The sequence below is a fragment of the Contarinia nasturtii genome, unplaced genomic scaffold (assembly GCF_009176525.2).
Source record: "Contarinia nasturtii isolate CC-2019 unplaced genomic scaffold, AAFC_CNas_1.1 Cnas_scaffold_3175, whole genome shotgun sequence".
NCBI classification, from domain to species: Eukaryota; Metazoa; Arthropoda; class Insecta; order Diptera; family Cecidomyiidae; genus Contarinia; species Contarinia nasturtii.
Window position 1 is genome coordinate 981978 of NW_022200487.1, and position 27789 is coordinate 1009766.

General features: G+C 33.5%; 3 protein-coding genes across 3 annotated transcripts in view; 2 read left to right on the forward strand and 1 right to left on the reverse strand.

The window, feature by feature from the left end:
- The window catches only part of LOC116349844 (dynein heavy chain 3, axonemal), a 29121-nt gene extending 15883 nt beyond the window's left edge, over positions 1-13238 (forward strand). Inside the window, exons 22-51 of the mRNA XM_031781445.1 lie at positions 238-507; positions 576-680; positions 860-1033; positions 1209-1356; positions 1816-1917; positions 2013-2127; positions 2217-2385; positions 2645-2857; positions 3073-4212; positions 4285-4402; positions 4507-4997; positions 5073-5216; positions 5294-5476; positions 5547-5752; positions 5817-6279; positions 6391-6603; positions 6677-6808; positions 6878-7474; positions 8229-8427; positions 8491-8620; positions 8675-8807; positions 8874-9052; positions 9123-9481; positions 9560-9694; positions 9783-10704; positions 10786-11136; positions 11234-12053; positions 12138-12737; positions 12821-12859; positions 12942-13238. Coding sequence (XP_031637305.1) covers positions 238-507; positions 576-680; positions 860-1033; positions 1209-1356; positions 1816-1917; positions 2013-2127; positions 2217-2385; positions 2645-2857; positions 3073-4212; positions 4285-4402; positions 4507-4997; positions 5073-5216; positions 5294-5476; positions 5547-5752; positions 5817-6279; positions 6391-6603; positions 6677-6808; positions 6878-7474; positions 8229-8427; positions 8491-8620; positions 8675-8807; positions 8874-9052; positions 9123-9481; positions 9560-9694; positions 9783-10704; positions 10786-11136; positions 11234-12053; positions 12138-12737; positions 12821-12859; positions 12942-13238 — 9147 coding nt within the window. The remainder of the gene's footprint in view (positions 1-237; positions 508-575; positions 681-859; positions 1034-1208; positions 1357-1815; positions 1918-2012; positions 2128-2216; positions 2386-2644; positions 2858-3072; positions 4213-4284; positions 4403-4506; positions 4998-5072; positions 5217-5293; positions 5477-5546; positions 5753-5816; positions 6280-6390; positions 6604-6676; positions 6809-6877; positions 7475-8228; positions 8428-8490; positions 8621-8674; positions 8808-8873; positions 9053-9122; positions 9482-9559; positions 9695-9782; positions 10705-10785; positions 11137-11233; positions 12054-12137; positions 12738-12820; positions 12860-12941) is intronic.
- Positions 13239-13510: 272 nt separating this feature from the next.
- On the forward strand, positions 13511-18404 carry LOC116349877. The gene is made up of 3 exons (XM_031781505.1): positions 13511-13802; positions 17653-17736; positions 17832-18404. The coding sequence occupies exons 1-3, from the start codon at positions 13757-13759 to the stop codon at positions 17996-17998; spliced, it is 297 nt and encodes a 98-aa protein (XP_031637365.1). The 5' UTR covers positions 13511-13756; the 3' UTR covers positions 17999-18404.
- LOC116349876 (ammonium transporter Rh type A) lies at positions 18112-26812 on the reverse strand. The gene is made up of 10 exons (XM_031781504.1): positions 26405-26812; positions 21678-21711; positions 21438-21572; positions 21272-21333; positions 21085-21188; positions 20334-20598; positions 19812-19928; positions 19652-19725; positions 18454-18666; positions 18112-18334 (listed from the first exon to the last, which is right to left on the reverse strand). Exons 1-10 carry the CDS (start codon positions 26577-26579, stop codon positions 18140-18142), a joined length of 1374 nt encoding a protein of 457 aa, XP_031637364.1. The 5' UTR covers positions 26580-26812; the 3' UTR covers positions 18112-18139.
- Positions 26813-27789: the final 977 nt, after the last annotated feature.

The following is a 27789-nucleotide window of genomic DNA, read 5'->3' on the forward strand; positions in this document are numbered from 1 at the left end:
GGTACAGGGTACAGGGTACAGGGTACAGGGTACAGGGTACAGGGTACGCACATACATTCGGACATCGAAAAAACGCTAGATTCGTGTTCCCTGGCCCCAAAAACACCCAGAAAACACATTTTTTATGGGTGTTAATTTTTCGACCGATTCCAATACTTTACCTTACACACTAGGTGTGTGCGGAAAAGTAACATCATTTAAACAAATAATAACTTCTATGCATGTCCGAACGCATAGATTGACCAGAATTGGCGAAAAATCATGCAAAATACCCACGATGATCATCATGTTTTGCACGCAACGGACTATCCCAATTTACTGGAATTACTACGAAATGCGTTTGCAGATTTGGAAAAAGTTCAAAAGGGTTTAAACACATATTTGGAGAAAAAGCGAATATTTTTTGCACGATTCTTTTTTCTATCGAACGATGAAATTCTTGAAATACTCTCCGAAACAAAAGATCCAAAACGAGTGCAACCACATTTACGTAAATGTTTTGAGGGCGTAAGTTGAAAAGTTTCTAGCCATATTTCCTTTTTGAATATTTCATAGTTTATCATCATTTATTGTAGATACATTCGCTGGAGTTCGACCAAAATAATGAAATCACAGCACTAGTATCGGCCGAAAAGGAAGTCATGACACTAAACAAGAAAATAAATCCAAATGCAGCTAACGTAAGTTAAATATACTGCTAACACAGAGTTCAAAATTCGAACTACAGTCCATAATTCAATTTATATTTTATTCGATTAAGATTGTAACTGTAAAACAGTAAATTGCGTCTGTATAAATTTCAAATTACTCAATTTGATTTGAGTAACATATGAATGAAAATTGTTTCTGAATGCTATAGGGTTTGGTTGAAAAGTGGTTGAAGGAGGTGCATAATATAATGTTGGAGAGTGTGTTAACACAAATGAAAGGCGCTTATGACAGTTATTGGAGCTACGAAAAACGAAATGAATGGACAACCAAATGGTGTGGCCAATTCGTTCAATGTGTATCACGGTCGACATGGACCAAAGAGGTATCAAATATTTATTTTTTTGGTAATTATATATTTTTGCACACATTCCATACAAATATTTGGTTTTGATATTTATTTACGGTGAGAAAATTAGAATTCATCGTCTGCACTACAAATTATTTTATATGACGTAGAGGTAACCTTTCTTTTACTACTTGGTTCAATATTTGTATAGACGGAGGATGCCATTAGCAGTAATGCTCTAATTAAATATGCAACAAAATATAACGAATACATTGCTGATAATATAGAATTGATTTGTGAAAGTTTATCACCTGGGGCGCTGATAAATCTCGAATCCTTGCTAATTTTAGATATACAAGGTAAATGTGCAGATTGACAAAAAAATCACTTCCTCCGACGACAAATTTATGAGTTTGAGCTAGTGATCTTTGTGTAAACATGAAAATAATGTGTGGTTGATACTATATTATAAGACTAGCACTTTAACGACATTCGAAATTCCATTGAAACCACTGTAAAGCTCCCATATCCATAACAAAAACCAAACAAGATGTTATATTTCACTTTGGTTTATAATTTCCTTCCCCGAGAGTCGAGAATTCAATTCAGAAAATAATAACATGATTTATTAGCTTGATGGGAAATATTAGGAGTCGGATGGCTTTTTGAACACATTGGTCATGAATATTTAACGAAATGTGATTTTCGATTTATGCGAACTTGGAAAATAGCTCTCGATTCATTTTCACTCTTACCCCTCTTCTCTTTGTCTCTTTGTGTGCGTGTGCATAATGCTGTTTTTCCGGTTGAACATCAAGCTCGTGATATTCTCAACAGTTTGATTGATGCTGCTGTCGTAGATGTCGATAATTTTAATTGGATTTCACAGTTGCGGTACTATTGGCGATATGATGATATTGGTATGCGCTGCACATGAATTCATCCAACTCCATTAGCAAATAGACTGACTCGATTCAATCCTAATAATGAAATATTCGTATCTTTCATATTACAGACAAATCCGACATCGTTTCCGTATGCATGCTGTGGTCGGATATTCGATATGGCATGGAATATTTGGGCAACACATCGCGTCTAATTGTTACCCCACAGACTGATAGATGTTTTAGGTAATTTTGACCATTTGAAATATAACAGCGAATATTCAACTCAAGTTAAATTAATTTTTTTTTTCGTGGTTATCATTTACACACAATAGAAGTGTGATGGAAGCAACACGAATGGGCGTGAGTTCGATGGCATTGGGTTCAACGGGAACGGGAAAAACAGACACGTTGAAGGATTTAACAAAAGCCGTTGGCAAAAAGTGTGTCGTATTTAATTGCAGTCCCACATTAAACTATGATGTGATGGGGAAATTCTTTAAAGTATGACTTAAAATGCATATGAATATATTATGAACCAGTTAGTTTACTCACGACCATTGCACAAAATGCTTTTGTTCAGATTTTGCAACAAATACGTTTGCAAAGATTTTGAATTGCAAATAGCTTTGGTAGTTTTAGTTGTCCATAATCGCACCAATTTACTACTTCCTGCGGTAAATGTGCTCAATTCAAGCGTGCTGGGAAAAAACCATCCGATCATTTTTCGTTTTTTCTTCTTCTCTTTCTTACTTGTTCAAAGGGATTGATTCAAACTGGTGCCTGGGTCATTTTTTACGATTTTAATTGCATTAAACCGAACGTTCTTTCCGTCGTTGCTCAGCAAATGCTAACGATTCAAAGCGCAAAAGCACAGAATGCCATTAAAATTTTATTCCAAGAGACGACACTAAAATTGGATGCATCATGCGGCGTTTTTGTTACCATAAATCCGGATTATTCAGGTAATATTGATGTTAGAGAAAGTGTAGCGAGATAAAATTAAAACACGAAGACATCGGAATAAAAAAACGACAACAATACCATCCCAATTCTTTTTATAAATTAACTTAGCAAGAGTGTGAGATGGAAGTAAAATTTTACTATAAATAGAGGGGAAAAAACTTTCTTTTGACAGAGTTTTATCTTTTGTCTCACTTTTTTCTTCTGTTGTTTGTAGTTCGACACAAGCTTCCGGATAATTTGAAATTGCAATTTCGATCGTTTGCTATGCTACCATTGGATTCAGTTTACATCTTTCAAGTGATATTGTTTGCAAATGCTTTCAAAGAATCCAAACAGTTGGCTCGAAAACTAGTTCAACTACACAAACTCTGTGCGCTCCAACTTTCACATGCACTACATTATGATTTTGGAATACGAACAACAAAGTCCATTGTTAGTTTGGCAAAAAGTTTGAAGCGGCAACGCCAACAAAGCGACACCTTGTCAGAAACTCAAGTGATTTTGAAAGCGATTTGCGAAGTTAATTTAGCGAAATTGATACCAGAAGATACGATACAGTTCAAAGAGATTTGTGCACAAATATTTCCAGACGGTAATGTTTGTAACGAAGCGGATATAGCGACACCGATCGAATCTTTTGTCAGCGAATGTCTGAAGAAACATGATTTTGAACCTACCAAATATTTGATGGAGAAAATTCTTCAAATTTATCGAATGCTTTCGATTAAAAATGGAATAATTATTGTTGGTGATACGATGAGTGGTAAAACGGTTGCATGGCAAGCATTGGCCGAAGCATTACATAATATCAAATCGAGTCCTGATGCGTTAATCAATGAACATGACGTTGTTTATCGGATTATAAATCCGAAATCAATTTCAGCAAATCAACTTTATGGATATTTCGATTTGGAATGGCATCAAGGTGTAGTGGAAAAGGTATTTCGTGAAATGGTCTGTGTAACTGAAGCAAAATCTAGAGGTTGGATTATTTTTGATGGTATTGTCGATCCATCGTGGACCAAATGTATGCACACATTACTCGATAAGAATCGTAAATTTTGCTTGGCATCGGGTGAAATGATTGAAAAGCCAGAACTAATGACAATTTTATTCGAAGCGGATGATTTACAATATGCGTCACCGGCAACAGTAGCCCGTTGCGGTGTCGTGTATATCGATCAATCAAAAGAACAATGGAAGAGTTTACATTCATCTTTTGTTCGTGCACTTTACCGTATCGGTTTGATTGATATTTACATTACACTTTTCGAAACACTTGTTGATTGGCTTGTTCCAGCCACTTTGCAAATTCTCAACGATTGCAAATCCATGCTGAAAGTATCATCCACTCAACAATATAAAGTATGATTCAATTTATTTCATTTCATTTGGATTTTATTTATGATTCAATAAGACTTTTTTTCAACTCTGCAGATTTTCAGTCAGTTTTTACAATACTTTGTTGTAGACAATCAACAACAACTGAATCAAATCTGGTTTCAACAAATATTTTTATATTGCTTGGCGTGGGCTTATGGATCGACACTTCAAAGTAAACTATTTTACAACGAGTATAATAATATATATAAGAGCGAAATATTCTTTTATGTCAAAAAATTCATTGTAATGCGTTTTTTTCTCCCTATGTAAAAAAAGACGAGGAGCGAACAAAACTGGACCATCGTTTGCGTAAAGTACTTCATGGATCAGTGGATGAGTATCCAAAGCCAAAACTTTTTACATTGAATCGTGGTCAAATGTTTCCTGAAAAAATGCTTATGACCGACTATCGTTTTGACCACATTGAAGCATGTTGGTGGCCTTGGTTGAAAGAGTCAGAGGATGTTACATTTAACGAAAGCACTCACATTTCCACAGCATTGGTGCCGACGAAAGAATCAAATGTAGCCTTGTATTGGTTAAATTTAGCTGTTAAAATGTCACTTCCACTTGTTCTCATTGGTGATGCAGCCACTGGAAAAAGTCTTACACTCCGTCATTTCCTCAACGAAATGCCAAAAGAGAAATTTATACATAGTGTGTTGAATTTAGCAGCCAATACAAAACCACAAAATGTACAGGATATTATTATGGGAAAGTTGGATCGGCGACGCAAGGGCGTTTTTGGCCCCCCTGTTGGCAAATTGGCATGTTAAATTTTCACAAACATAACACATTGATTTGATGTTTACATATATGTTTTTATCTTAAATTTTATTTAGGGCATTGTTTGCGCTGACAATTTAACAATACCAACATGCGATGAATATGGATCGCAACCTTCTATTGAACTTTTGCGACAGTGGATTGACCATAAATATTGGGCTGATTTGGATGATTCTTCAAAACTCGAACTTGTAGATTTAGTAAGTAAAACCACGAAGTGTCACCATTGCACTGTTTTTCGATATACCTTTCTAATGTCCCCTTTAACATTAACTAGTTTCTTATCGGAGCCATGAATCCAATTGGTGGAAGAAATCAAACGTTCTCTAGATTCTATAGACATACATTTTTACTGGCATTTGATGCTTACGAAATGTCAACTGTAAATAGAATATTCACAACCATATCAGAATGGCATTTTTCACAGGGTTTCTCGGATAAAGTAACATTGCTAGCTAAAGTGAATATTTCTTATGATATATATCCATTTTAATTTTGAAAAAAAAAATGAAAACATTTCCGCTTTTCAGACTGTTGCATCTGCAATTTGTGGGTTTTACGAACAAGTGAAAAGGGTTCTCTTGCCAACACCACAAAAATTCTACTATATGTTTTCATTTCGTGACATATCTCGAATTTTCGAAAGCATAGCCCTAGTGCCGGCAAAGAAATTAACATCGCCTGAAAAGCTCATGAGACTGTGGGCCCATGAAACATACCGTGTTTATTTTGACAGGTACATTTCTATCGCAAATTTTTGCATTTTGAATATAGCATATCTCTATTTATATGACATATAGGGTATCCGATCCAATAGATCAACAATTCCTGCTTGACACGCTGACTAGTTGTTCCAAAAAATATTTCAAACTAGACTTGAGCCGAGCATTTGTGAAACGAATCCCAATGGGAGCTTATGTAAACAATGAAATTTTGCGAAATTTAGTATTTGGCAATTTTATGGAACCGGACGCTGAACACAAAACATACGATGAAATTGAAGATTGGACCAAATTGGAAAAAATCATCAATTATTATTTAAATGAATATAATACTTCGGCCCTGATTCCGTTAAATTTGACTTTGTTCAAGTATGCGATTGAACACATTGTAAGAGTATCTCGTGCACTTCAAATGCCTCAAGGCCATTTGATTGCCGTTGGTAATGATGGTTCCGAAAACATGAAAATGATTAAATTGGCCGCAAGCATGGCCGGAGCAAATTTGATCAATTTTAATTTTCATAAAAGATATTCGATGAAGGTTTGTAAATTCGTTCGTTTCAATCGTTGGTTGCCTTGGCACTAAACAAAGATTTTTATATTATTTATATAACGATGCTAAATCTGATTATGGGCACGAATGCAAATAAAGGAGTGGCGGGATGACATGAAAAATATGCTAATGACAGCTGGTTTGAATGCACAGTGTACTATATTTCTGTATCCTGATCCCAATGTTAAACATTCTGCGGAATTTATGAGCGACATTGTAACAATCATGGATAACTTCGAGCTGCCGAATCTATTTCAGTCTGATGATAAAACGAAGATAATGGATGCAATGCAATTAGAGTCAAAGAAGTCGGTTCGTATTTTTAATATTTAAAATGTTTTTCTTATTTGAAATTTAATGGAAAAAATGGAAATGGTTTTCTTAGGAGCAAGTCATTGACACAACACCAGGAGCGCTATATAAATTATTTGTTGAGCGAATTCGGCAAAGCTTGCATATTGCCTTGGTACTTCCTTCAATAGGCGACAGATTCCGTGAATATCTTCATTGCTATCCGGTAAATAATATTGTTGCATTGCTTGTTTTACTTGTTTTGTAATGATTTTTTAATATTTTTTTTTAATAGTCTCTTCCGAACTATTGCACCATTGATCGATTTTTACCGTGGCCGATAGACTCTTTGCAGCAAATCGCAGAAAAGTTCATTGGTACCATGGATTTATCACACCCAAAGCTGAGTAAAAAATCATCCACAGACAGTGATACGTGTGATAAACCACAAACTGTCGATGTGAATCTAAAAACAGATAAACTATCAACGTTTGAAATGAATTTGGTAAATACAATGGTTTATTTTAACCAAACCATTGTTGAGGAAAGCGAGCGACTATTCAAAGAATTTTCTCGTCGAATCTATATCACTCCGGCATCATTTTTGGAAATGTTAAATTTATTCAAAGAGTTGTACAAACGCAAACATTTCGAAATCACTCTGAAACGAGAGCGATACACGACAGGTTTAGAAAAATTGGATAGTGCAGCTGCACAAGTTGGTGATATGCAACAGAAACTATTTGATTTGCAACCGAAATTGAAACAATTGTCAGACGAAACCGAACAAATAATGGTGACGATTGAAAGAGACACGGCACATGCCGAAAAGAAAAAAGAGGTTGTGGGCGCAGATGAAGCTGCGGCGAATGAAGCAGCTGCAGCAGCGCAGGTACGCTATAGTGTCATGGGAACGATTCAAATGCAACAAAGAAGTTATAGTATAATAATGAAATTTGAATAATATTTGGAATATTTAATAATTCTGGTGTGACTACTACCAATTATATTGAGTTAGCGACTCGGTTAATTGCAGAAATGTGGGGAGAAGTCGAAAAGTCGAACATCGTATTATTAATCTTTTTTTGATTTGTCTATACATCATACATTGCATTGTTCGAAATGGTCCGCAAGCATCAAGAATTGATTGTATACAAAATATACAATATTTTGCATACCGTTCAAAACAAAGTCCATTTCAAATGACAGAGCTTCTATTCGAAGCCGAACTTCTGCGATGAATATCAAGATAAAAACATTTTCATCGACTAATCACTGTCAATGTCACACTTTTTCTCGAATGTCATTTTATTTTCACGTCCGAAAATATTTTTTTTTGTACATAATTGTAAGTAATATGTGTGTGTGTTTGTTTGTTTATGTGAAAATTATTGCCGAGGACGACTGTCGAACTTTCCTGGTGTTCGAATTTTCTCACCATTTTTTTAATTTTCGACTTTGAGCGGAGTGGTAACGCTGAAACTTTTCAAAACTTTTCAAAGTGAATTGTAGCCGAATGATCAAACTTTCAGATGTAAAAGTTAGTTTTAAAAAATGTCCTGACAGGACAAAATCTGTTCGACTTTGCCTTAATTTGCAGTTTATTTATATAATTATATTATATATGTATGTATATCACAACACAGGCAATCAAAGACGATTGTGATAGTGATTTGCAAGAAGCTATACCAGCGTTCAATTCGGCTCTTGCAGCACTGAACACTCTTAAGCCTCCTGACATAACCATTGTTAAATCGATGAAAAATCCACCATCAGCAGTGAAATTGGTGCTTGAAGCCGTTTGTGTGATTCGAGGCATTAAACCTGATCGCAAATCAGAACCGAGTAACATTCTTTTGTCCATGTGACATTTTCAAAGAGGATCAAAACTAATTGCAAATTTTTCAGGCGGTAAAATAACGGAAGATTACTGGAGTGCCTCATTAAAAATGCTGAGTGATTTGAAATTTTTGGAAAATTTAAAAACCTTCGACAAAGACAACATTCCTGTGGCAACAATGAAACGCATACGTGAAAAGTAATAGATTTACATTCTAATTTAAATCACAATTTAATTAATTTTACCATTTAGATATATATCCGATCGTGATTTTAATCCAGACAAAGTGAAGAACGTTTCAACAGCTTGCGAAGGTCTTTGTAAATGGATTCGTGCAATGGACATCTATGACAGAGTAGCAAAAATAGTTGCACCAAAGACTGCTGTGAGTTTTGGAATATTATTGTTCCAAAATCAAATAAACGTCTAAAAATTATCTCATATTCAACAGGCATTGGCTGTGGCCGAATTGGAATTGGCGGAACAAATGGAAAAATTGAACTCAAAACGGACGGAACTGCAAGTGATACTTGATAAACTGCGCGGTTTGAATGATTTCTTTGCAGAAAAATCGAGACAGAAAAAGAATTTAGAAGATGAAATTGATAACTGTGAAAAGAAATTGGATCGGTATACGATATATTTAAAATGATATTAAAAAAAAATCAAGTGCACACAAACTCTCGTTATATATTTTCAGAGCGGAAACATTGCTCGGCGGACTAAGTGTGGAAAAAGTTCGGTGGTCTGAGATAGCAAGTGTTCTTCGTATTGCATTGGATAGCGTTATTGGTGATGTGATTTTATCGAGTGCATTTATTGCATACTTGGGAAGTTTTCCGAAGCAATATCGTGATGACCTCTTGAAAAGTTGGATTCAAAAATGTTTGGAAAATGAAATTCCATGCAGCAAGGATTTCAAGTTGCATTCAACTTTAAGTGACTCAAGTGAAATTCGTTTTTGGACAACATCCGAATTACCCATCGATGATTATGCTGTTGAAAGTGCAATTATTGTCAAAAATGCACATCGTTATCCACTCATAATCGACCCACAAGGTATATATGAATGATTGAAATGTTCCTTTTGGTTATTACGAAGTTATGTCTAATATCCCCGAAATATATGCTTCGTAGCTCAAGCAAACAATTGGCTGAGGAATATAGAGAAAGCAAATGGATTACGTGTGGTTCAATATACCGACGAAAATTACATGCACATTTTAGGCGAATCAATAACAAAGGGAACACCAATTCTCATGGAACATATACGTAAGAGCTACAATTTTTTACTTGTGTGAAAAGTAAATTTCACTTGAATTGAATAAAAAAGTAATAAATTTCTCTCTCTTTTTTACAGATGAATCAATTGATACGCCATTATATCAAATTCTCGAGCGAAATATACTGCCGCAAAAATCGGGCAAAATGTCCATGTTGTGTTCGAATAATCTGATTGAATGCGATGGCAATTTTCGATTGTATGTCACAACGTGTTTGCCGAATCCGCATTATTTGCCTGAAATCATATCGAAAATCACTTTGATCGATTTTACGCTAACCGAAGAAGGACTACAGCAAAAAATTCTCAACACAATTATTTCTGAAGAACGTATTGAATTGCAGGAGCGAAAAGAATCACATGTCATTGAAATGGCAAAGAATGGCGATTTATTGTATAAACTTGAATCAAATATACTGGAGGTGTTGTCACAGTCAGAAGGGAATATTTTGGAAGATGAAAATGCCATTAATATCCTCACGACAAGTAAAACTATGTCAGAGGAAATTCAAGCAAAACAAATAACTGCCGTTTCAATTGCGAAAGAAATCGATGCAGAGCGTGAGAAATATTCTGTAGCTGCTACACATACATCAATTTTATACCGTTGTGTCATGCGCTTGGCATCGATCAATTACATGTATCAATATTCGTTAAATTGGTTTGTCAGCATGTTCGTACAGAATGTACGAGAAACACCGAAACAACATCAAACGCTTTCACAACGTCTGAGAGAAATCAACAACAATTTCACGAAACGATTCTATCAAAAAACAGCTGAGACACTGTACAAAAAACATCGATTGGCTTTTGCATTTTTGATTTGCATTGAAATGTTACGAACGCAAGGCATAATCCAAGAGGATGAATTGAAATTTCTACTGACAAACGAATACGCAAAAAAACCATACCGTCAACAGCACGATGCTGTGCTTCCATTCGATTGGATGAGTGTAGAGTCAAAACAACTTATCAGCCATGTTGTAACACAGTTGACAAGGTATCGAGGGAAATATATTCTATATCTATTCGTACATATGGTTGCAATTTTCTTTACAAAGGAATATTTTCTTATTTACAGCCTGTCACAACTCTGCGAATACATCACAAATGATGAAACAAACTGGAAAACATTTTATACATCAACAAATCCGATTGACATAACGGCGATACCAGAGCCGTATGTATGCGCCAATCAGCTTATAAAGCTCGTTATACTGAAGTTACTTCGACCCGATGCACTTCATTTCGCTATTGAAAGATTTGTTTGTTCTTTTGATGAAACATTCGAATGCAATGATGCACACATCAATGTAAAATCAGCTTTCGAATGCAGCACTCCAAAGACACCTCTCATCTGTTTCACGTCAAATGGAATCGATCCAACTGCTCACATTCTTAATCTGGCTTATGAAATCAATACCAGCGAAAAGTGAGTTTTATGATATACTTTGCATGAGGTTTTTTTTCTTCGAAAATTGTTTCAATTGAGATTCACATTTTTGTGTAAATTTTATGTTAAATTACAGTTGTAAAACTATTTCGATGGGACAAAATCAAAATGCGATCGCTGAGAAAATGTTATGTGATGCAATGGCACATGGTGGATGGATTATATTCGAAAATTGCCATGTAGCAACAGCTGACTGGATGATAAAATTGGAAAGTCTCTATACAAACCTAATCAAATCAAATGAAATTAGCAAGGATTTTCGATGCTGGTTTGTTTTAAATCCAACCAAAATGTTTCCATTTATATTGCTGCGAGACGCAATAAAAATTGTTATCGAACGACCTTCAAATTTCCGTGGAAAATTTATTGAACAATATTCAACGCAGCCACTAAGCACCGATAAATTCTTCAATAATGCATTTCGACCGCCATTGTCATCCGTTTGGCATCGATTTGTTTTTGCATTTAATGTATTTCATGCCATTGCCCTGGAACGCATGGAATATGGAGCTATTGGATGGTCTCAATCATATGATTTTTCCGATAGCATGCGAAAACTTTCACTATTTCAACTTCGAAGTTTCATAAAACAATGTGGATCGATACCGTATGAAAACTTTTTCTATTTGGTGAACGATTGCAACTATGGTAATGAAATCATTGACAATTGTGATCGACGATTGTTGAAAAACTTGCTTAAACAATTTTGTAATGAAACGACAACCACAAATGATCAGTACACATTTTTCGATTCTGCAACTTTGTGCATTCCACTCGAGGCAAATCGTGAACAAAGTATTGAATATGTAAAAAGTTTGCCATTAAAAATTGCGCCATACGAAATTGGACTACATAATAATGTGAATTATTTGCGAAATGTGGATGAAGGCAAACATGTAAGTTGAAATTGAGTTTATGCTTGTTGACAGAGTTTATTTGTACATCATTTTGGTTTCTAACTTTGTCTTTTGCATTTATAGCTCTTACAAACTGTATATGCAACACAAATTGACCATTTTTCAATTTCATCGAAGAGCAATGATTTGGATACCGATCAAACTGTTAAATATATTTGCGATGATATTCTCAAACGTTTACATGTGATTGGTGAGCTAAAAGCACCGCCACCAAACAAAAATCCATTCAGTATTATATTAAAACGAGAGGTCCAAAGATTTAATGAATTGCTTCAGTTAATTAGGCAATCGTTGAATGATTTGAAGAGAGGTATCAATGGTTTTGCGATTGCTGATAAACACTTCAATAATACATTGTTCGAAGTTTCAAACAATGTAGTGCCTTCAATATGGATGAAGAAAACATACTTGACAATCAAACCACTATCCAGTTATATCAATGATCTTTTGAAACGGATAGAATTTTTCCAAGGATGGTCTCGCTTAGGAACACCAAATCGTTTTTGGTTTTCTGCATTTTATTTTCCACAGTCGTTAGTCGTCACAATTAAACAGTGTTTTGCCAAACACTCTAGCATCGACTTCGATGATGTGGATATTTCGATTGATGTGCTTCCATTTGAAATGAGTGAAAGTGATGATGAATTTGAGGCATACATGAAGGTTTGACTCAAAAAATTTAATCTATTCATGAACACAAAAAAACAAGGAAATCATAAAATTCATATAATTTTACTTCATTTCAGGATGTTAAAAGCAAAAACAAAAATACCATCGCAATTTATGTAAGAACATTTGAATAAACTGTATCTTTTTCTATGTGTAAAAATTCAAAAAAATTAAATTGAAATATTGGATTTACTGCAGGGACTTTTCATGGAAGGTGCACGATGGAATCGAGATTCGCACCATATTGATGAAGAATTAGATGGACAGTTATATGATTGCATGCCACTTATATTGCTGCAGCCAAAAACACGAGATGAACTGCTAGAACGGTTTATGTATGAAGCACCAGTTTATAAAACATCACAACGTCGAAGTATTTCCACGAAATATGGACATTCAAACAATTTTGTGACTTATTTCGCGCTACAGAGTCAAAAGCAAGCCGCACATTGGTGTGTTCGAGGTGTTGCATTGTTGTGTCAACTCAACGATTAAATGAATCACAAAACCATTATAATTGCTAAATGTGTATGTGATGTGGAAAGGCCACGCCTAAAATCATGTTTCACAGCAAACACATATTAACGGAATGCGTTGTTTTTTATATTTTCTATGCACAGGTGAAGAAATATTATCTTATTATCTTATCTTTAGTGAAGAGTCATACATATTACTAAAAAATATATACATCATTCTTTGTTTTTGATTGCGTTATCGTTTAAACGTAAAGATAGCGAAGCCCCATCAGCCTAAACTGATTCATTCGATTCGAGTTATTACAGTGTTTAACACTTGTTACGGATATAGAATTAAATATTGGAGGAAAAATATTTATTTCTCATTTCAAGACTTGAATCAAATAATTTTCCGAAAATTTTCCAATATTTCAACAAGTAAAAACAGGGTTCAATCAATTACTAGTATATCACTAGTATAAAAAACAAACGTGCTAGAAAAAAGTTAAAATAATCAAATAAAAAGTAAAATCAGGTCAATCGGAACTGAATTCAAAAATGTATTCAATGAAACGTGGATGCATTTATTTAACTATACTCATCGGTATGTAAAAATTAACACAAATACTATAATGATTTTGGAGAATTTGGTTGAAATCAATTATTATTTAAATAAAATTCAAAGTGAAATACGCCAAGTATAGTCAATTTATTTTTCGAATCCACCAGCGTTATACGTTTCAGTTGGTTTTCACTATGTATGTATGCAATGTTGCAATCGAAAAGAGTAATTTAAAACTTTAATTGATACACTTGACGTGATGAAATCGGTTTGCGGATTATCCAATTCTGATATATGTGATTTATTTTTTGGCATAAAATAAAAATTAGTGCATAATATACAATGATGCCAAGCTCTACCATAGTAAATTTTATTTCTAATGTGTGTGTAAATATATTTCGAATTGAATATTGTTGTGTTACAAAATTTACTGCAATTATACACAAACCCTAATTCAGCAAGCGAATAATTCATCTATATATGATCTAGTAAATATAAAAAAGATCTATCTAGTTATTTAATGAGCACATTTTGTGTTTTCAGTTATGCATTTTCAAAAAAAAATCTAGTAAAATAATGAGCACGATGCCAATTTTTGGATGTGTGATTGCAATAGTATTTGGATCAAAACTAAATAATGATGTCGTCAGAATGGTGTCCCAAAAAACGTGTATAATTAATGATTTTGAGGTGTGGAATGAAGAAATAGAGCGCTATGCATGCATATGTATAAAATCAACGCAAAAATTTCTGTTCGCACAAATAAATGGACAAAAAAGAGAGCTCAGCATGCTGGCTGACGGAAATGTTCACAAAAACTATCGATTAGAGATACAAAAACCAACACGTTCCACTTAAAACATTGAAACGAGAAACGATGACTGAAAAGTACTATTTGTTATGTGTGTGTGCGAATGAGTCATAAAAAAATCTACGATCGAGAAAAAACATAGACAGATACGTTGTTTGTACGGAATGAAGTTTTCAAACAGTGACGAAATAATCACATTCCATTAAAACTTTTCGCTTGTCATCTAATTTTGGTGCTTGAGCACTATATTTAGAATGGCATATGGAATGTGTATGGAAAAACGAATGAAAAATTGTGCACATGATGAAACTTTTTTGATAGTGCTTCTCTTTCACTCATTTACAGTGAGTCGCTCACTCTCTTCATCGTCCGCCGTAGTCTGTTTACGTAAACTATCGATCTTTATATTGAAGATATCATAACTGCTCAGTCAGTGCTTTTGTTTCTCTGTTTCTTCAATCCCTCTGTTCACAATACTCCGAACAATCGATTTAGAACCAAAGAACATCAAGGATGAGGCAAAAATCTTGAACGGAAAACCGGAAATAGTGTACAAATGTTTTGTTTGTTGATTAGTTTCTCGGTTTTGCAGTGCACTCGAGATATCGTTGTTGTGCTCAAATGTTGTGGCCCACTTTATTGTGACTATTCTTCTCACGCTTTTGTTCGTACTACTCTTCTTCCTGCCGACATAACAATCATCACATAAACCATGATTCGACATTTGGTGATGTGAATACTGTGTCTTATTTTGCCTGAAAATCATTCGCACACCGACAAGTCCACTTTATAGTAGGGTGAAAAGGCTGGAATCAAAACTTTTAATGCAGTTTTTGGTTGACATCACATACATTTTTTTTAAAAAGGAAGATGAATGAGAAAATTAATGTGAAGCAGCAAAAAGTAAAAACTATCGTCATTTTCACATAGACATTACGTCAATGACATACGATGAAAAGTCTCAGGTGAAACGAAATCAATAAACATCACAATTTATAAAAATAAACTCTATAAAATGCAAAACTGTAATTTCAAAAAGTATTTTCACTATTTGGCGACAACTTAGTGTAGATTACACTGAATTTCGTCTTGACACTAGCAGTGTGACAGTTTTTCTCAAATTATACTGATAATAATGCGAATGATTACGATTACAAAAATTATCTGTAGATTTATTCCAATAAATAGCAAAAATATATTATTAGTAATAAATTCTATTTAATCCAATCTATAAATTTTGTGCAAAATCGAAAATATTAAATGCACATTTGATTCGATTTGAAAACCAATTTCTTACGTTACGTTTCTATATGTATGGCATTTTTGTATTGAAATTACAAAACAAAATTGTCGAATGTATTCGTTTTTATTGCAAAGAGTTTAATTCAACTTTTTTTATTATTTTTATACAATTTATTTACCAATTTTCGATTTTATGAATCGAAGAAGAAGAAAAAACAGAAAGTTTGCTTGAAAAGCACTTTCCTATGCAAAACATGGTGCATTTGTGGATCTCTTTAGCGTCTCGTTCTGTATTTTTTTCGCTTTATTTTTCTATCAATATTTATTATTTATATTTCTACTAGTTTTTTCTGTCGTTTTTTCTTTCGATTTGTCAACTTTCTAAATGCGTATGCATGGCTTTTCCCAGCTGCAATAGTGCATTTTTCATATGACAGAAGCACGATACACAGGGATTAAATACTTGAAAGCATTGAAAATAAATGAAATATAAAAGTGGAAACATAGAAAGAAAGATGAAATGTGCATTTATATCATGAGCATAAAATAAGTGGGTTTATAATATACACAAAGCATACATCAAAGCATATATATTACTTTCTCCATTCTTGCCAGTTTATGTTTCTAAGAAACATGTCGGTCGAGCTGCTTTGGCTCTATCGCATGAAATTCATATACAGTTTTGTTTTCGTTTTTTTTTTTTTTTTTTTTTGTTGTTGCCATGAGTAATAATGCTTATAAGAAAGCTTAGAAAGAAGAAGGAATATAAATGCAAAGAAGAAGAGGACGAAGAAAAATAAACGACCCAAGGAAAAAAGAAAATAAATAATTAACTGGCGAGAATAAAAAGTAGAACCAAAATATCCAAAGCGATACTACCGTGAATACTTGAATCGATTGCAATGAATTCATAATTATATTTGTCTAGTTGTACTGTTTCGTTTTGGGAAACAAGGAAATTCGTATTAAGTTTTTCACATTAACAAAGATAAATAATGATGGATTCGCGTGCACCCATAGATACGTACGTTTTAGTTAATACATCCAATTTCATTTGCGAATGAAAAATTATAGTTTTGCCTTTAGATGGGTTCGAATTGCAGCATTTTTTGCGCTGTTTATTCCTTAATCGGAGATTTACAAATAAAGAAAATGAAAAACAAAACAAAGCAAGCAAACGGTTCATAAGTAAATGAGTGTTTTATATCAAAGGAGAGAAAGCTTAAAACTTTTCAGACAAATGAATGAACTTAAATAAACTTTTAATTTTTATTGAAACAGCTCAATTGTAATCGTTACCAATGCGACGACAATTTATCTCAGAAAATGAGGCAGAAAAAATGAAAGAAAGAGAAAGCGATGGAGAAAATGGAAGCTTTAGTAAAAAGTATCTAACTGTGCTGTGCAAATGGATTATTTTCCATTGTTTATCGTTGGAAAAATTAAAATTTACGAAAGAAATTCTGAAGCGGAAAACAACGATGATCGAGTTTCACGCGAACAAGAAAGGCAAAAAAATATATACGTATATAAAGAAGTCTGTAAAATGCAATTTTACTAAGTGCATGCTGATGATAATAATAACAACAGCATGCCATAAACATTGTCTTTGTTTTTCAAGCCATTGCACGGTGCAGTATTGGATTTAATTTTAAACGACAAAAAAAAATGCAGATCTGCATAAGTAAAAATGATTAAAATTGAACCTTACGGCATATAATCCTTTGAAGTGCGCTAACAGTTGGTTGGCATCAACATCATTTCTTTTTTTGATTTTAAAAATTTTGTAATTTGCATTGCTTTTTTTGTTTATTTTTCGTCTTTCAATTAATTTTTCAGTGGTTTTGAGTGTAAGTTTCCAAGAAGTGGACGGCAGACGTTTGGTTTTAAGAGGTCGAAGAACAATAACTCGCCACTATTACAGTAAGTTCTGAGTATTTTAATGAAGAGAATATTTTGATTGTGATGGAAGAAATTTGTGTATTATATCATTTTTTTAAAAATCGTTCATTGTGCAGCCCCTCCAATAATACCAGCTTGGTTGATGATTGTTTTCATCGCTCTGGCAGAGATTTTATTCGGTATAATTCTTTTCTTTGTACTACGAAGAATGGTCTTGACTAAATCCGATGAAACAATGAACACCTACCGACCGGCTCCTCTTGAAGACATCTCTAACAATTAGTTTTTTGTTTTGTTTTGTATTTTCATTAAAATGGAATTCTTTGCAATTTTATAATTAAAAAGTCCACGGGATATACATTTTCCAGTTTTTATATTTAGCAAATCATTAATATATATAAAGCTTTATGTAAAAGATTAAGACTTAAATATGTTTGAAGTCATCTGGGATGTTCCAAAATATATCATCATCATGGTGTTCATCCTTCTTCAGGTTGCGCATCGCCGGCAAGTTTAATACAACCCCAGTCAAAGCACCAAAAATCAAAGCAATTAATATTGTACTAATAATACCAAGGGCCTGATATCCAGCCTGTTCCATATTTGTTCTTCCAAATCCCTGCAATAAAAAAATACACCAAATATTTCTCGATTTATTTTGACGTGCATAAAATTATAATGTAAACATCTTTTTGGATTTGAATAAATAGTAATGAATATAAAAAAATGATTGTTTACTCCAACAGTTATTGTTGTGTTGTGTTCAAGGGCGTACGATGAATTTTTCCAATTCATTGCTGGAAAGATGTCATTTAGTGAATCTTTGTAGATATCAGTTGTGGCGACCGAAGCATAAAACATGGAAAAAATAGCAGATAAAATTGCGGGTAGTCCGTGCAAATTATTTACACCGCAAGTATCGTGTAGCCTAAACTGAGACACCAAGAACGGCTGCAAACGACCATGAAATGAAAAAATAACAATCACCAAAATCAAAAAATAAAATACACCAAGTTTAAATTTACAAACAAGCAAAAACACATAAAACACTTGAGCATTTGATATCAGATATGAATGCCAAAACGTAACGAAAAAAATTGCATGAAAATGAATCGTTCGTGTTTTTGGTTGATTGATTTTTATACGTCAATGCCGATGTAAATTGTTAATTTGGAAAATGCGAAATGATTTGAATGTGCGCGCGCTGTGGAAGGGAAAATCATACAAAGTTTGGAATGAAAGAAAACACACAAACACATATAAGCACCGTATTTATTACGGTGGGAAAGGAGCAATGCCTAAGTAAATAATAATAATAAAAAACGTCGGAAAATTGGTTTTTGATCTCATTTTTCCATTGAACTTGTTATCATATCGTCCTATATTTTCAATATAATGCTCATTTCTTTTTCTCGCGCTCTATTTCTATCTCTTACAACGCTCAGTAACAACGCTCAGCTGTAACGTGAATAGGTTACGCTCCATAAAACAAGTTAAATTTCGTTTTTTCCCATCAATGGCGATGAATATATTTATTTATTTTTTTGTGTTGCAGATGCTAAGGCAAATGAACAGTTTTCACGAAAATTCCTCTCTACACCATCGTTGGTAAACGATCGATAGTAATTTTGTTTCATGCTATTGAAATGTGTCCTTCAGGGCTGTGCTTTATTTAGATTTCTCAAAATTGCTTTCATATTGCTGCTAAAAAGTGCTGATATCAAACAATGGTTACACAAATTCAAATGCCCAAGAGCACGAAAAACTGGTAGCAAATGCGTGACAGAAGTGAAATTTAATTGTTTTCGTGAATTCAGAAGCACAATAATAAATGTTAGATAAAAAATATGCCATAACCATCGTATAATGGTTGACGCACACACAAAAGCATAAAGTTATTTATGAATTATTTTGAATTGAAATGTATATAATATACCGTAAGATACCGATATCCAAATACTGAGATTATGGCTGAAATGGTACCAATCAAGAGTGCGCCATGTGGAGAAACTATGATTTTTTTTTAATTTTAAATATAAAATGGCAAAATTAATAAATCAATTTTTATTTGCTGTAACTATTGGTTTTGCTTCTACCAAGTAAATTACAAACAGCTCCGATTGCCACTCCGCCAGCCAATGTTGAATTCTGTATATGGACCATATCCAATTTATGCTGATGACTTACAATGGCAGACACTACAAACGTGGAAACTAAAAAAAAATCACAACCGCAATAAAATTAGTTGAATTCGGAATGTTCACCGATGCGAGGTGCGAATGTGAAACAGGAGGGCAAAAGAGTCAAATTTGATTCAAGATTAGGAGTAATTTTCATGCAAACATAAATATGCCTGGTACAGCGATAAACATAACAAAAGCCATCAAATCATAACTCTTTTATTCAAAATACTTTTTATGCAATTTTTTGCGTATAATATGGATGCTCGGCTGATGCATTTATTGTCATTTACAATTTATTTGCATAAAAAGTAGATTGAATTAAAGAAATTTTACGGTGAGTTTTTCACGATGGTGTGCTATGAACTTTTGTTGTTTTTATTTATATCCACATTTGCCCATGTAGTAATTTTCGCTTTTGGTTTTCATGTTAATTACCCGTGGCTGCTGCTAATGATAAGTATGTATTCAAAATAGCACGATGTTGTTGCGAAATATCGTCCAATAAAGCAGAGTTGAAGCTTGGCCAAAAAAGCCACAGAAAAATTGTGCCACAAAAAGCAAAGATGTCAGATGTATATGACGATCCCTCGTTTGTGCCAGCATTGTTCTCTTCACGTTTCATTCGCATTACAAAACTTACGGCCAATCCAAAATATGCACCAAAGGCATGCACAATAATCGAGCCGCCTGCGTCTGTAATCTAATGTAAAACACAAATTATTTTTCCATGAAATGAAATGTAGAATGGAGCAGCAAAAAAAAAAAAAACAAGAGAAGCCAATATTCAAAATGAATATAATTGAAAATGTCAACAGGCTATATATGGAAAACATCCGTGTTCGGTTGAAACGATATGCACTTTTCATGTCATTTGACAAAAATAAAGCCGATTTTCATCGGAAATTATTAAGGCTATTGATTTGGTGGCGAACATTTCGTTCCTGCGGTGAATTTCAATTTTGCAATGAATTCATTGCATAGTTTTATGTTTTAAGAGATAGAGAGAATGGAAGAGAAAAAAGAGCTTTAAATCAAAACAAGCCGATTTGGAATCAAATGCATACAGAAAAAGCAGCACGTCGCCTCACATCCAATTTTAAATAAACATTTTCAATTGAACCATTTTTGGATGAATGGAGCTGAGTCAACATTATGGACATGCCGTCGATAACAATCGATTCATTACCTTTAGCAATTCAATTTGGAAATATTCATTCGAACTATACACAACGATTTCAATTAAAGCCATAAGCAGCAGCTGAATTGGTGTAGTTCGACCAAGGAGGGCACCTAAAATAAAATTATTATTTGTCTACGCGAAGAAGAATCGGCCATAAACTGAAAGAACATTATATGATTTGAACTGAAATTACCCATGCTAATCAATACAACAGCAGCAGCAATATCCGCTTCTATTACACGACTCAATGAAATACTGAATGGTCAAAATAAAATTCAAAATATTATACCCAATATAAATGCATAAATTGTATTAGGCTAAAAATCGTTCAAGTACCATATTTCTCTTGAATTACTTACCGAATTAAGCCGTTGTCAAGTTGAAAAACTCCTCTCGCAAGAAATGCCCATTGGACAGATATGGCTGCCACGAGTAAATTAAAACCAGATGCACTGAATCCATACTTTTTCAAAAAAGTCATTAGGTAAGCGAATCTATAATTAATTTAAAAAAAAAAATTATTCTTGTCTAAAAAAAGACAAAAAATGTAATCTACCAATATTCAACATTAAAGTAATATAAATTGATAATAAACATACCCTAAGAATATCATCACATGAACGTCCTGAAAATCTGTCCAAAAAAAATGACAAATATGTATCTTTGTTGCATAGTTTTTTTTTCTCAATGCAACCTTCGATTGATTACAATAGAAGAAAATGTAATATGCATGAGCCATTTCCAGTGGTTAACTCTATACAAACTTTTGACTACAAGTCATATTCATTTGGAAAAGACTCAAGGAATTTTACACAAAGCATTTTGCAAAGATGAAAGAAAGTTTTTCACGAATTAAAATCCTGTATAGCAGTTTTATGGGCGAATGCTTTTATGTACATTGTACATATTCATATTCACGTTTGTGATTCTATTCACATTGTATACATATCCAAGCAAGACAAAGTGAACGCGATTCATAAAAGATACGATATAAATGGGATATAAAAAGTTTTTCGTCAAAAAACGAACCAAACTGATTTATGAACATCAGCGCTTCATAACAAAATGATATAGATAAGAAAGAAGTGTCTTTTTCGTCATATCACATCATATGTATCATTGAAGCAAAAATCGAATATAAGGAGATGACATTCTTTTGAATTACACATAATAGATCGTCTATCGATAGATAGTCATTGTCAACAACTATCGATTTTATCAGGTATTTCTTTGTAACGTTGTACACATCATGTGAGAGTGATCGTTGAATGTGCCAATTCATTTCCATGGATTCATCTTTGTGTGAAATATTTTGGAAGGAACTTTATTTTTGCATAAAATTGTGTCATAATTCTCGTAAAATACCATAGTATGCCAAAAAAAATATTGCGCGCACACGTTCAATTTGTCGCGCGTGCCAAACATATTCATGTAACCATTCAACTCTTTTTGATGCTGACATCTTTATGTGTAATTCATACTATGCAAATGACATATTTCGTTAAGGAGTCTTGTTTACGACATACAACTTATAAAACTAAGATTATAATCTGATAAGAAAATACTCTTTGCTATTTTTGATTATATGAATTTATCGTATAAATTTGATGTTATGAACCAAAGACATAGTATGCACATTGCACAATGCATTTTACTTCGACCACTGCACTCTATGCTCAAAGTTGCGCAGCTGTGACATTTTACACTTTCTACTGATGCCCACATCCAAAGTGTATATTGCTGGTTGTAGCTCGATGTTTGTCTGACAGTATGAATACGTATATGTCAGTGGCGCCACCTCAACACTTTACACAAACTACACTCAACAGATTTTGCAGATATACGATACCACTATTGGATTATTGGATTATTGGATTAAACGGGGAGTTATTCACTCGATGCTCAAGTTTCGTAACTTATTGCATGACGACCCGTCTTGTGCTGTCACTCGATTGTTTGGAGAATGCTTCCCACGGTATGGCCCACTTTATAGCAGCCATGTAACTAGCCTCCGTACAGGGCCAGTGACCAGGGATTTCTTCTCAAGTCAATTGTCATGACAGTCACAAGAATTCCATTCATTCCTAGATGGCGTTGGGCTCTTCTTATTTCAATGGAGGAATGCACACATCGCTGGTTTACCGGTATATTCACCAGAGATGGCGCACTACCTTTTTACGGTTGTTGTATTTGCAATCTCTCACATATTCAATACAACAACCTGACGTGAAGGCACTCCATTTTACGTGTGTCTATGCTGAGCCCATATCTTCGTTATGCACACACACGGGACCGACGACTTTAAGTGCCCTTCCGAAGCACTCCACTAGCCCGAAACCCGGCCAAATCTATTCCGCATTAAACCACTGACGATTCCTGAGCGAGAATCGAACTCGTGTCCTTACGCTCACAAACCTGGCACGCTAACCACTAGTCTATGGCTGAGTTACTACTGCTGAGATACCACTATACTACCATTATGAACAAAATCTTCCTTCCATTCAAAACATATTTAAAAAAAAAAACTTATACAGGGTGTTATCGAATTCCATGAAAATATTTCCGACATGTTCCTTGGATCAAAAATATTCGATATGCGATAAATTCAGTAAAACAGATTTTAGTTCTCTGTGTACATGATATATGTGACAGCAATACTTATATGGAATCTAAAATCGCCCTGTATATATGTGAATGAAAGATAGCGCCTATTGTTCATTTGTAAAGTGTCAGAATGTTCTATGTATCGCGTTTGGTAGAGTTTGCCATTCAACAGTTTCAGGTGTCTTGTCTGTACCGCACGCGTTTAAATTTCATGTGCTCATAATGATGGAACTGTTTGGCAGTAACATCAGTTGATTATGAACACATATTTAAGTTCTTACAGTACTATACATAGATACACGTACTGAACTTCCACGAGTGCTGTTGCATTTTTCAAAACAACATATATCCACATTTATTATAAACACTTTTGTTTTTATGATCACGCTTGTTATTTTTTGAGCGTTTTATTGAAAATGTTTTTTTTACGATGCGCAAATATGTAAAATAAAGCTCTTCCAAGTCGTTGGTCTCTTTTTTTTGTAGTTGTTGAAAAATTCAAACGAAATATTCTGAGAGACTTTCGTTGAGAGAGGTGGTGATATAGCATATATTAAGCAATGGATTACGTATTTACCTTATAAATATAATACAGGTATATATGATAAAAATAGCGACCTCCTTTCATTGTATTCGAATACAATTAGGATGTTTGTAATATTCAAACATAAAAGGAGTGTGAATTATCGATGTTGACTACGAAAATTTATTTTGCGCATATTGATGTAAATAACTATCACTCTACAGAATAGTGTTCAAATTTTTTTTTTATTGAATTTTGTTCAAAATTCATTGAATTTAGCATATTAAATTGGAATTTCAAGTGGTGGAAATTTCATTCTAGTAAATAGTGTAGAGAACTATGTTTCACACTTGTCTTTGGCGAATAAGTTGTGTTCACAACGAAAAAAATGTGCTCACACCATGGTGCACACTCTTTTACAGAGAAAAATACGTGAATTATTTTGTGATGGATCGGAAAACGCAAATTTCTGTGTTTACATTCTGGTTTTTCACTGATTGCACAAAATACACTCCGTTGAAAATATGTATAGAGGATGACACGTACGAATCTGAGTACAAGTTTGCTTGTATTTAAGTCGAAGAGTCGAGGTTTCTCTTCTTCTTTTTATTTTATGATGATAAAACGCAGTTACTGCAGAATATATTCACAGCAAATAGTCGTCGTATATGGTTTAGAAAGCGTGTGCAATACCGGCAGCTTTTTACTACAGGAAACGTAAAACATTATAACCGCGCGCTACTTCATGATGTACAAATAAACATAATAATAAATGTTAATGTTAAATTATGCTTGTTTTACCCTTACGTGCGTTTATGTGTTTGTGAGTGTGACTGTGCGAGCATATATAATGGCGTTGGTGCCAATGTATCTCAAGTGGATGCAAAACTCTATATATACGATGTTCATGTTGATTCTGGTTCATTGCTTACTCAGTTACATTAGCCGAACGTGTTTAAGTTTGAAGCACGCGCTTTTCTCAATGCCAAATATGTTTTGAGTTGCTTTATAAATTTAAACTAACAAATAAGCTTACAATGATAAGGTACATAAGTTTTACTCAGCATTTAACGTTACTTATTTCACAAATTCTCTATCTCAATCTTTCTTTAGATGAATGCAGATTTTTATGCAAGATAATTAAATGACAATGTTTACTCAAGAGATAGTGTTTTCGATCACATTACTTATTAATATATATATGCCGCATGTCGCTCACAATCTCAAAATTTGTTGTTATTAGGCTAATGATAATGGTTTTATTTTTAAATGCATAGTAGAGTGCTTAAATGGTTTTAAGGTAGACATATACTTGATCAATGCAGAATTTTTGGAGGACAGACTTCTAGTTGAAGAAAAAACCTAGAGGGGTAAGTAAAAATTCAAATTCTATATAGTGTAAGCATAAGGGATTTTTGATTTCACTCGAAAATAATTAATTACGGGAGGAGAATTTAGTTCAAAAAACTCTAGCAAATTATGAGAATTCTGTGAACATTCTTAATTGGGTAACACTTCGTCAGGTAATCGGAACACCCGGACCACTGATGATCAAATATCATATTTGAAATATGAAAGTCGTTGTAAACAATGTTTTTTTGGAAAATGGCAATTTTTTTAAATATTCCTACCAAACATTTTTGGTGGACTATTGGACTATCTAACAAATATTTAAGAAACACTAATTTCACAATATAGTTTTTGTCTCTCTAATAAACACACCATTTTCAATTCAATTTTTTTACATATTTTCATTGGCTTCTGGAGAATGTTCTTGAAAAACAATTCTTCAAGTTCATCCACGTGTTTGGCACTTATTATTTTATTATTACTTTCAATGATATAAATTGTTTTTATCGTATTGTTTTTGTATACATTCATTTAAACTCATCACTTTAATATTAATTTATGTACTAAACAAAATTATGATGAATTTGCTTGACACATACACAAAAATAAAAGGACAATGAATCATGAGACAATAAGTTGCAACCGAATTCTATTTGTTCTTCAATCATAATAGCAATTTTGATAATTAACAAACCGTTCAGGAATACATACAACATACATACATTTATGCTGTAGATTGAATGATCATTCAATCTACAGCATAAATGTATGTATTCCTGAACGGTTGTAATTAACAAAGCAAATTGCATGTTATGCCAAATGCAAATGCAAAAAATGTCAACAACTTACGTGGATAGCTGACGCGATGTTGTTTTTCAATGGCCGCGAATTCTTCAGAAGTAACATTGGTAGTTGGCAACATTTCATAATCATATCGAACGAATATACCATAGATAATCAAAATGGTCACTTGAACGATAATGATTCCTATGAATCCACTTACTTCTGTTCCAGATGTATGCATACTGTTTTTACAATCAAATTAAGTTTATGGAATCTAAAAAAATCGGCTTATTTGTTTCAAGTGTCGAAGTTGTTGTTAGGAGAGAATAGTTAAAAAAATATTTATTTTAAACTAAATTAACGATCCATTTATATATATACTACAAAAACATGACCGTATCTGTTCACTGTTTCTGATGTAACTGAAAGTGAACTGGCACTTTCGAATCGAAATAAAGAGGTTATTCTGCACAGTTCAAGTGAAGCGCACGATGTAATTGACTTTATTGACCATATCATTTTCTTTTATTTAAATTATACGTAATTTAACCCTATTGAATGCACACGAACGATAGCAAGAATATCAAAGACATTCTAATGAATTATGTATACAAAGCCGGAGACGTTGCTACTTTGAACAGTTTGTAAATTCAGGAAGATTGCGTTTGAATTCGTGTTGCATATCGCTCACAAACTATGTGAGTTTTTCTGATTGCTTTTGTATTGAATATTTTATCACCCAATTTGATTTCAGTCTAGAAGTGAATTAAGTGGGTATGTGTGTTTATAAATTTGGCGGTCATTTGTGAGCGAAATTAAAGAATATGGTGACAAAAATACTTTCAATGAACTCATCGGGACGACATTTAACATATGTCCCTCTGAAATTTGCACAAATTCATAAGCATGTCATTTGAACAACATACACACACTATTAAATTCTTTTTTATTGATTTAAACCTTTATTCATGGGCTATCGAATAGCACATTTGCATTACACTGAATGGACCATTGTATTCGATTCGTCGAAGTTTGTATCGAACCTTCAAAATCATGCTTTGGCGGACCGACTTGTCGATTTCTTTCAACTTTCTCTCGAACCTTCGCGCCAATTGTTGCTCGTTTCAAGTATTTTGACCTTCGCCTATAACATACATCCAAAAACAGACGAGAAATAATTAATTTAGTTTTTTTTGTGAAGTTAAACAGATGGTTCTTTTTTCATGGAAATGTCATATTTTAAGAAGTGAGCCATTAGTGTGGTTTTTTCTGCTTGCAAAGCAAAATTTTGTCTTAAATCAGATAGTTCTCAATGAATTCTATCGATTTCAACAATAATTGGTTGATAATGGAGCATGTAATGGAGGTTTTACCTTACGTTTCAGCACCAAATTCTCGAATAATGGCTCTAAAACACCTTCCAAAGAAGATCCTACCATACAAACACCCGT

Excerpts from the sequence above, each read along its gene's own strand:
- LOC116349877 (XM_031781505.1), top strand. The coding sequence starts at position 13,757 with ATGTATTCAATGAAACGTGGATGCATTTATTTAACTATACTCATCG. Across the intron at positions 13,803-17,652 it reads TTATTTAACTATACTCATCG|TGGTTTTGAGTGTAAGTTTC; the intron begins GTATGTAAAAAT and ends TTAATTTTTCAG. Across the intron at positions 17,737-17,831 it reads AATAACTCGCCACTATTACA|CCCCTCCAATAATACCAGCT; the intron begins GTAAGTTCTGAG and ends TTCATTGTGCAG.
- LOC116349876 (XM_031781504.1), bottom strand. The coding sequence starts at position 26,579 with ATGCATACATCTGGAACAGAAGTAAGTGGATTCATAGGAATCATTATC. Across the intron at positions 21,334-21,437 it reads CTTGACAACGGCTTAATTCG|TATTTCATTGAGTCGTGTAA; the intron begins GTAAGTAATTCA and ends TTGACCATTCAG. Across the intron at positions 19,726-19,811 it reads AGCTGTTTGTAATTTACTTG|TTTCTCCACATGGCGCACTC; the intron begins GTAGAAGCAAAA and ends AAAAAATCATAG.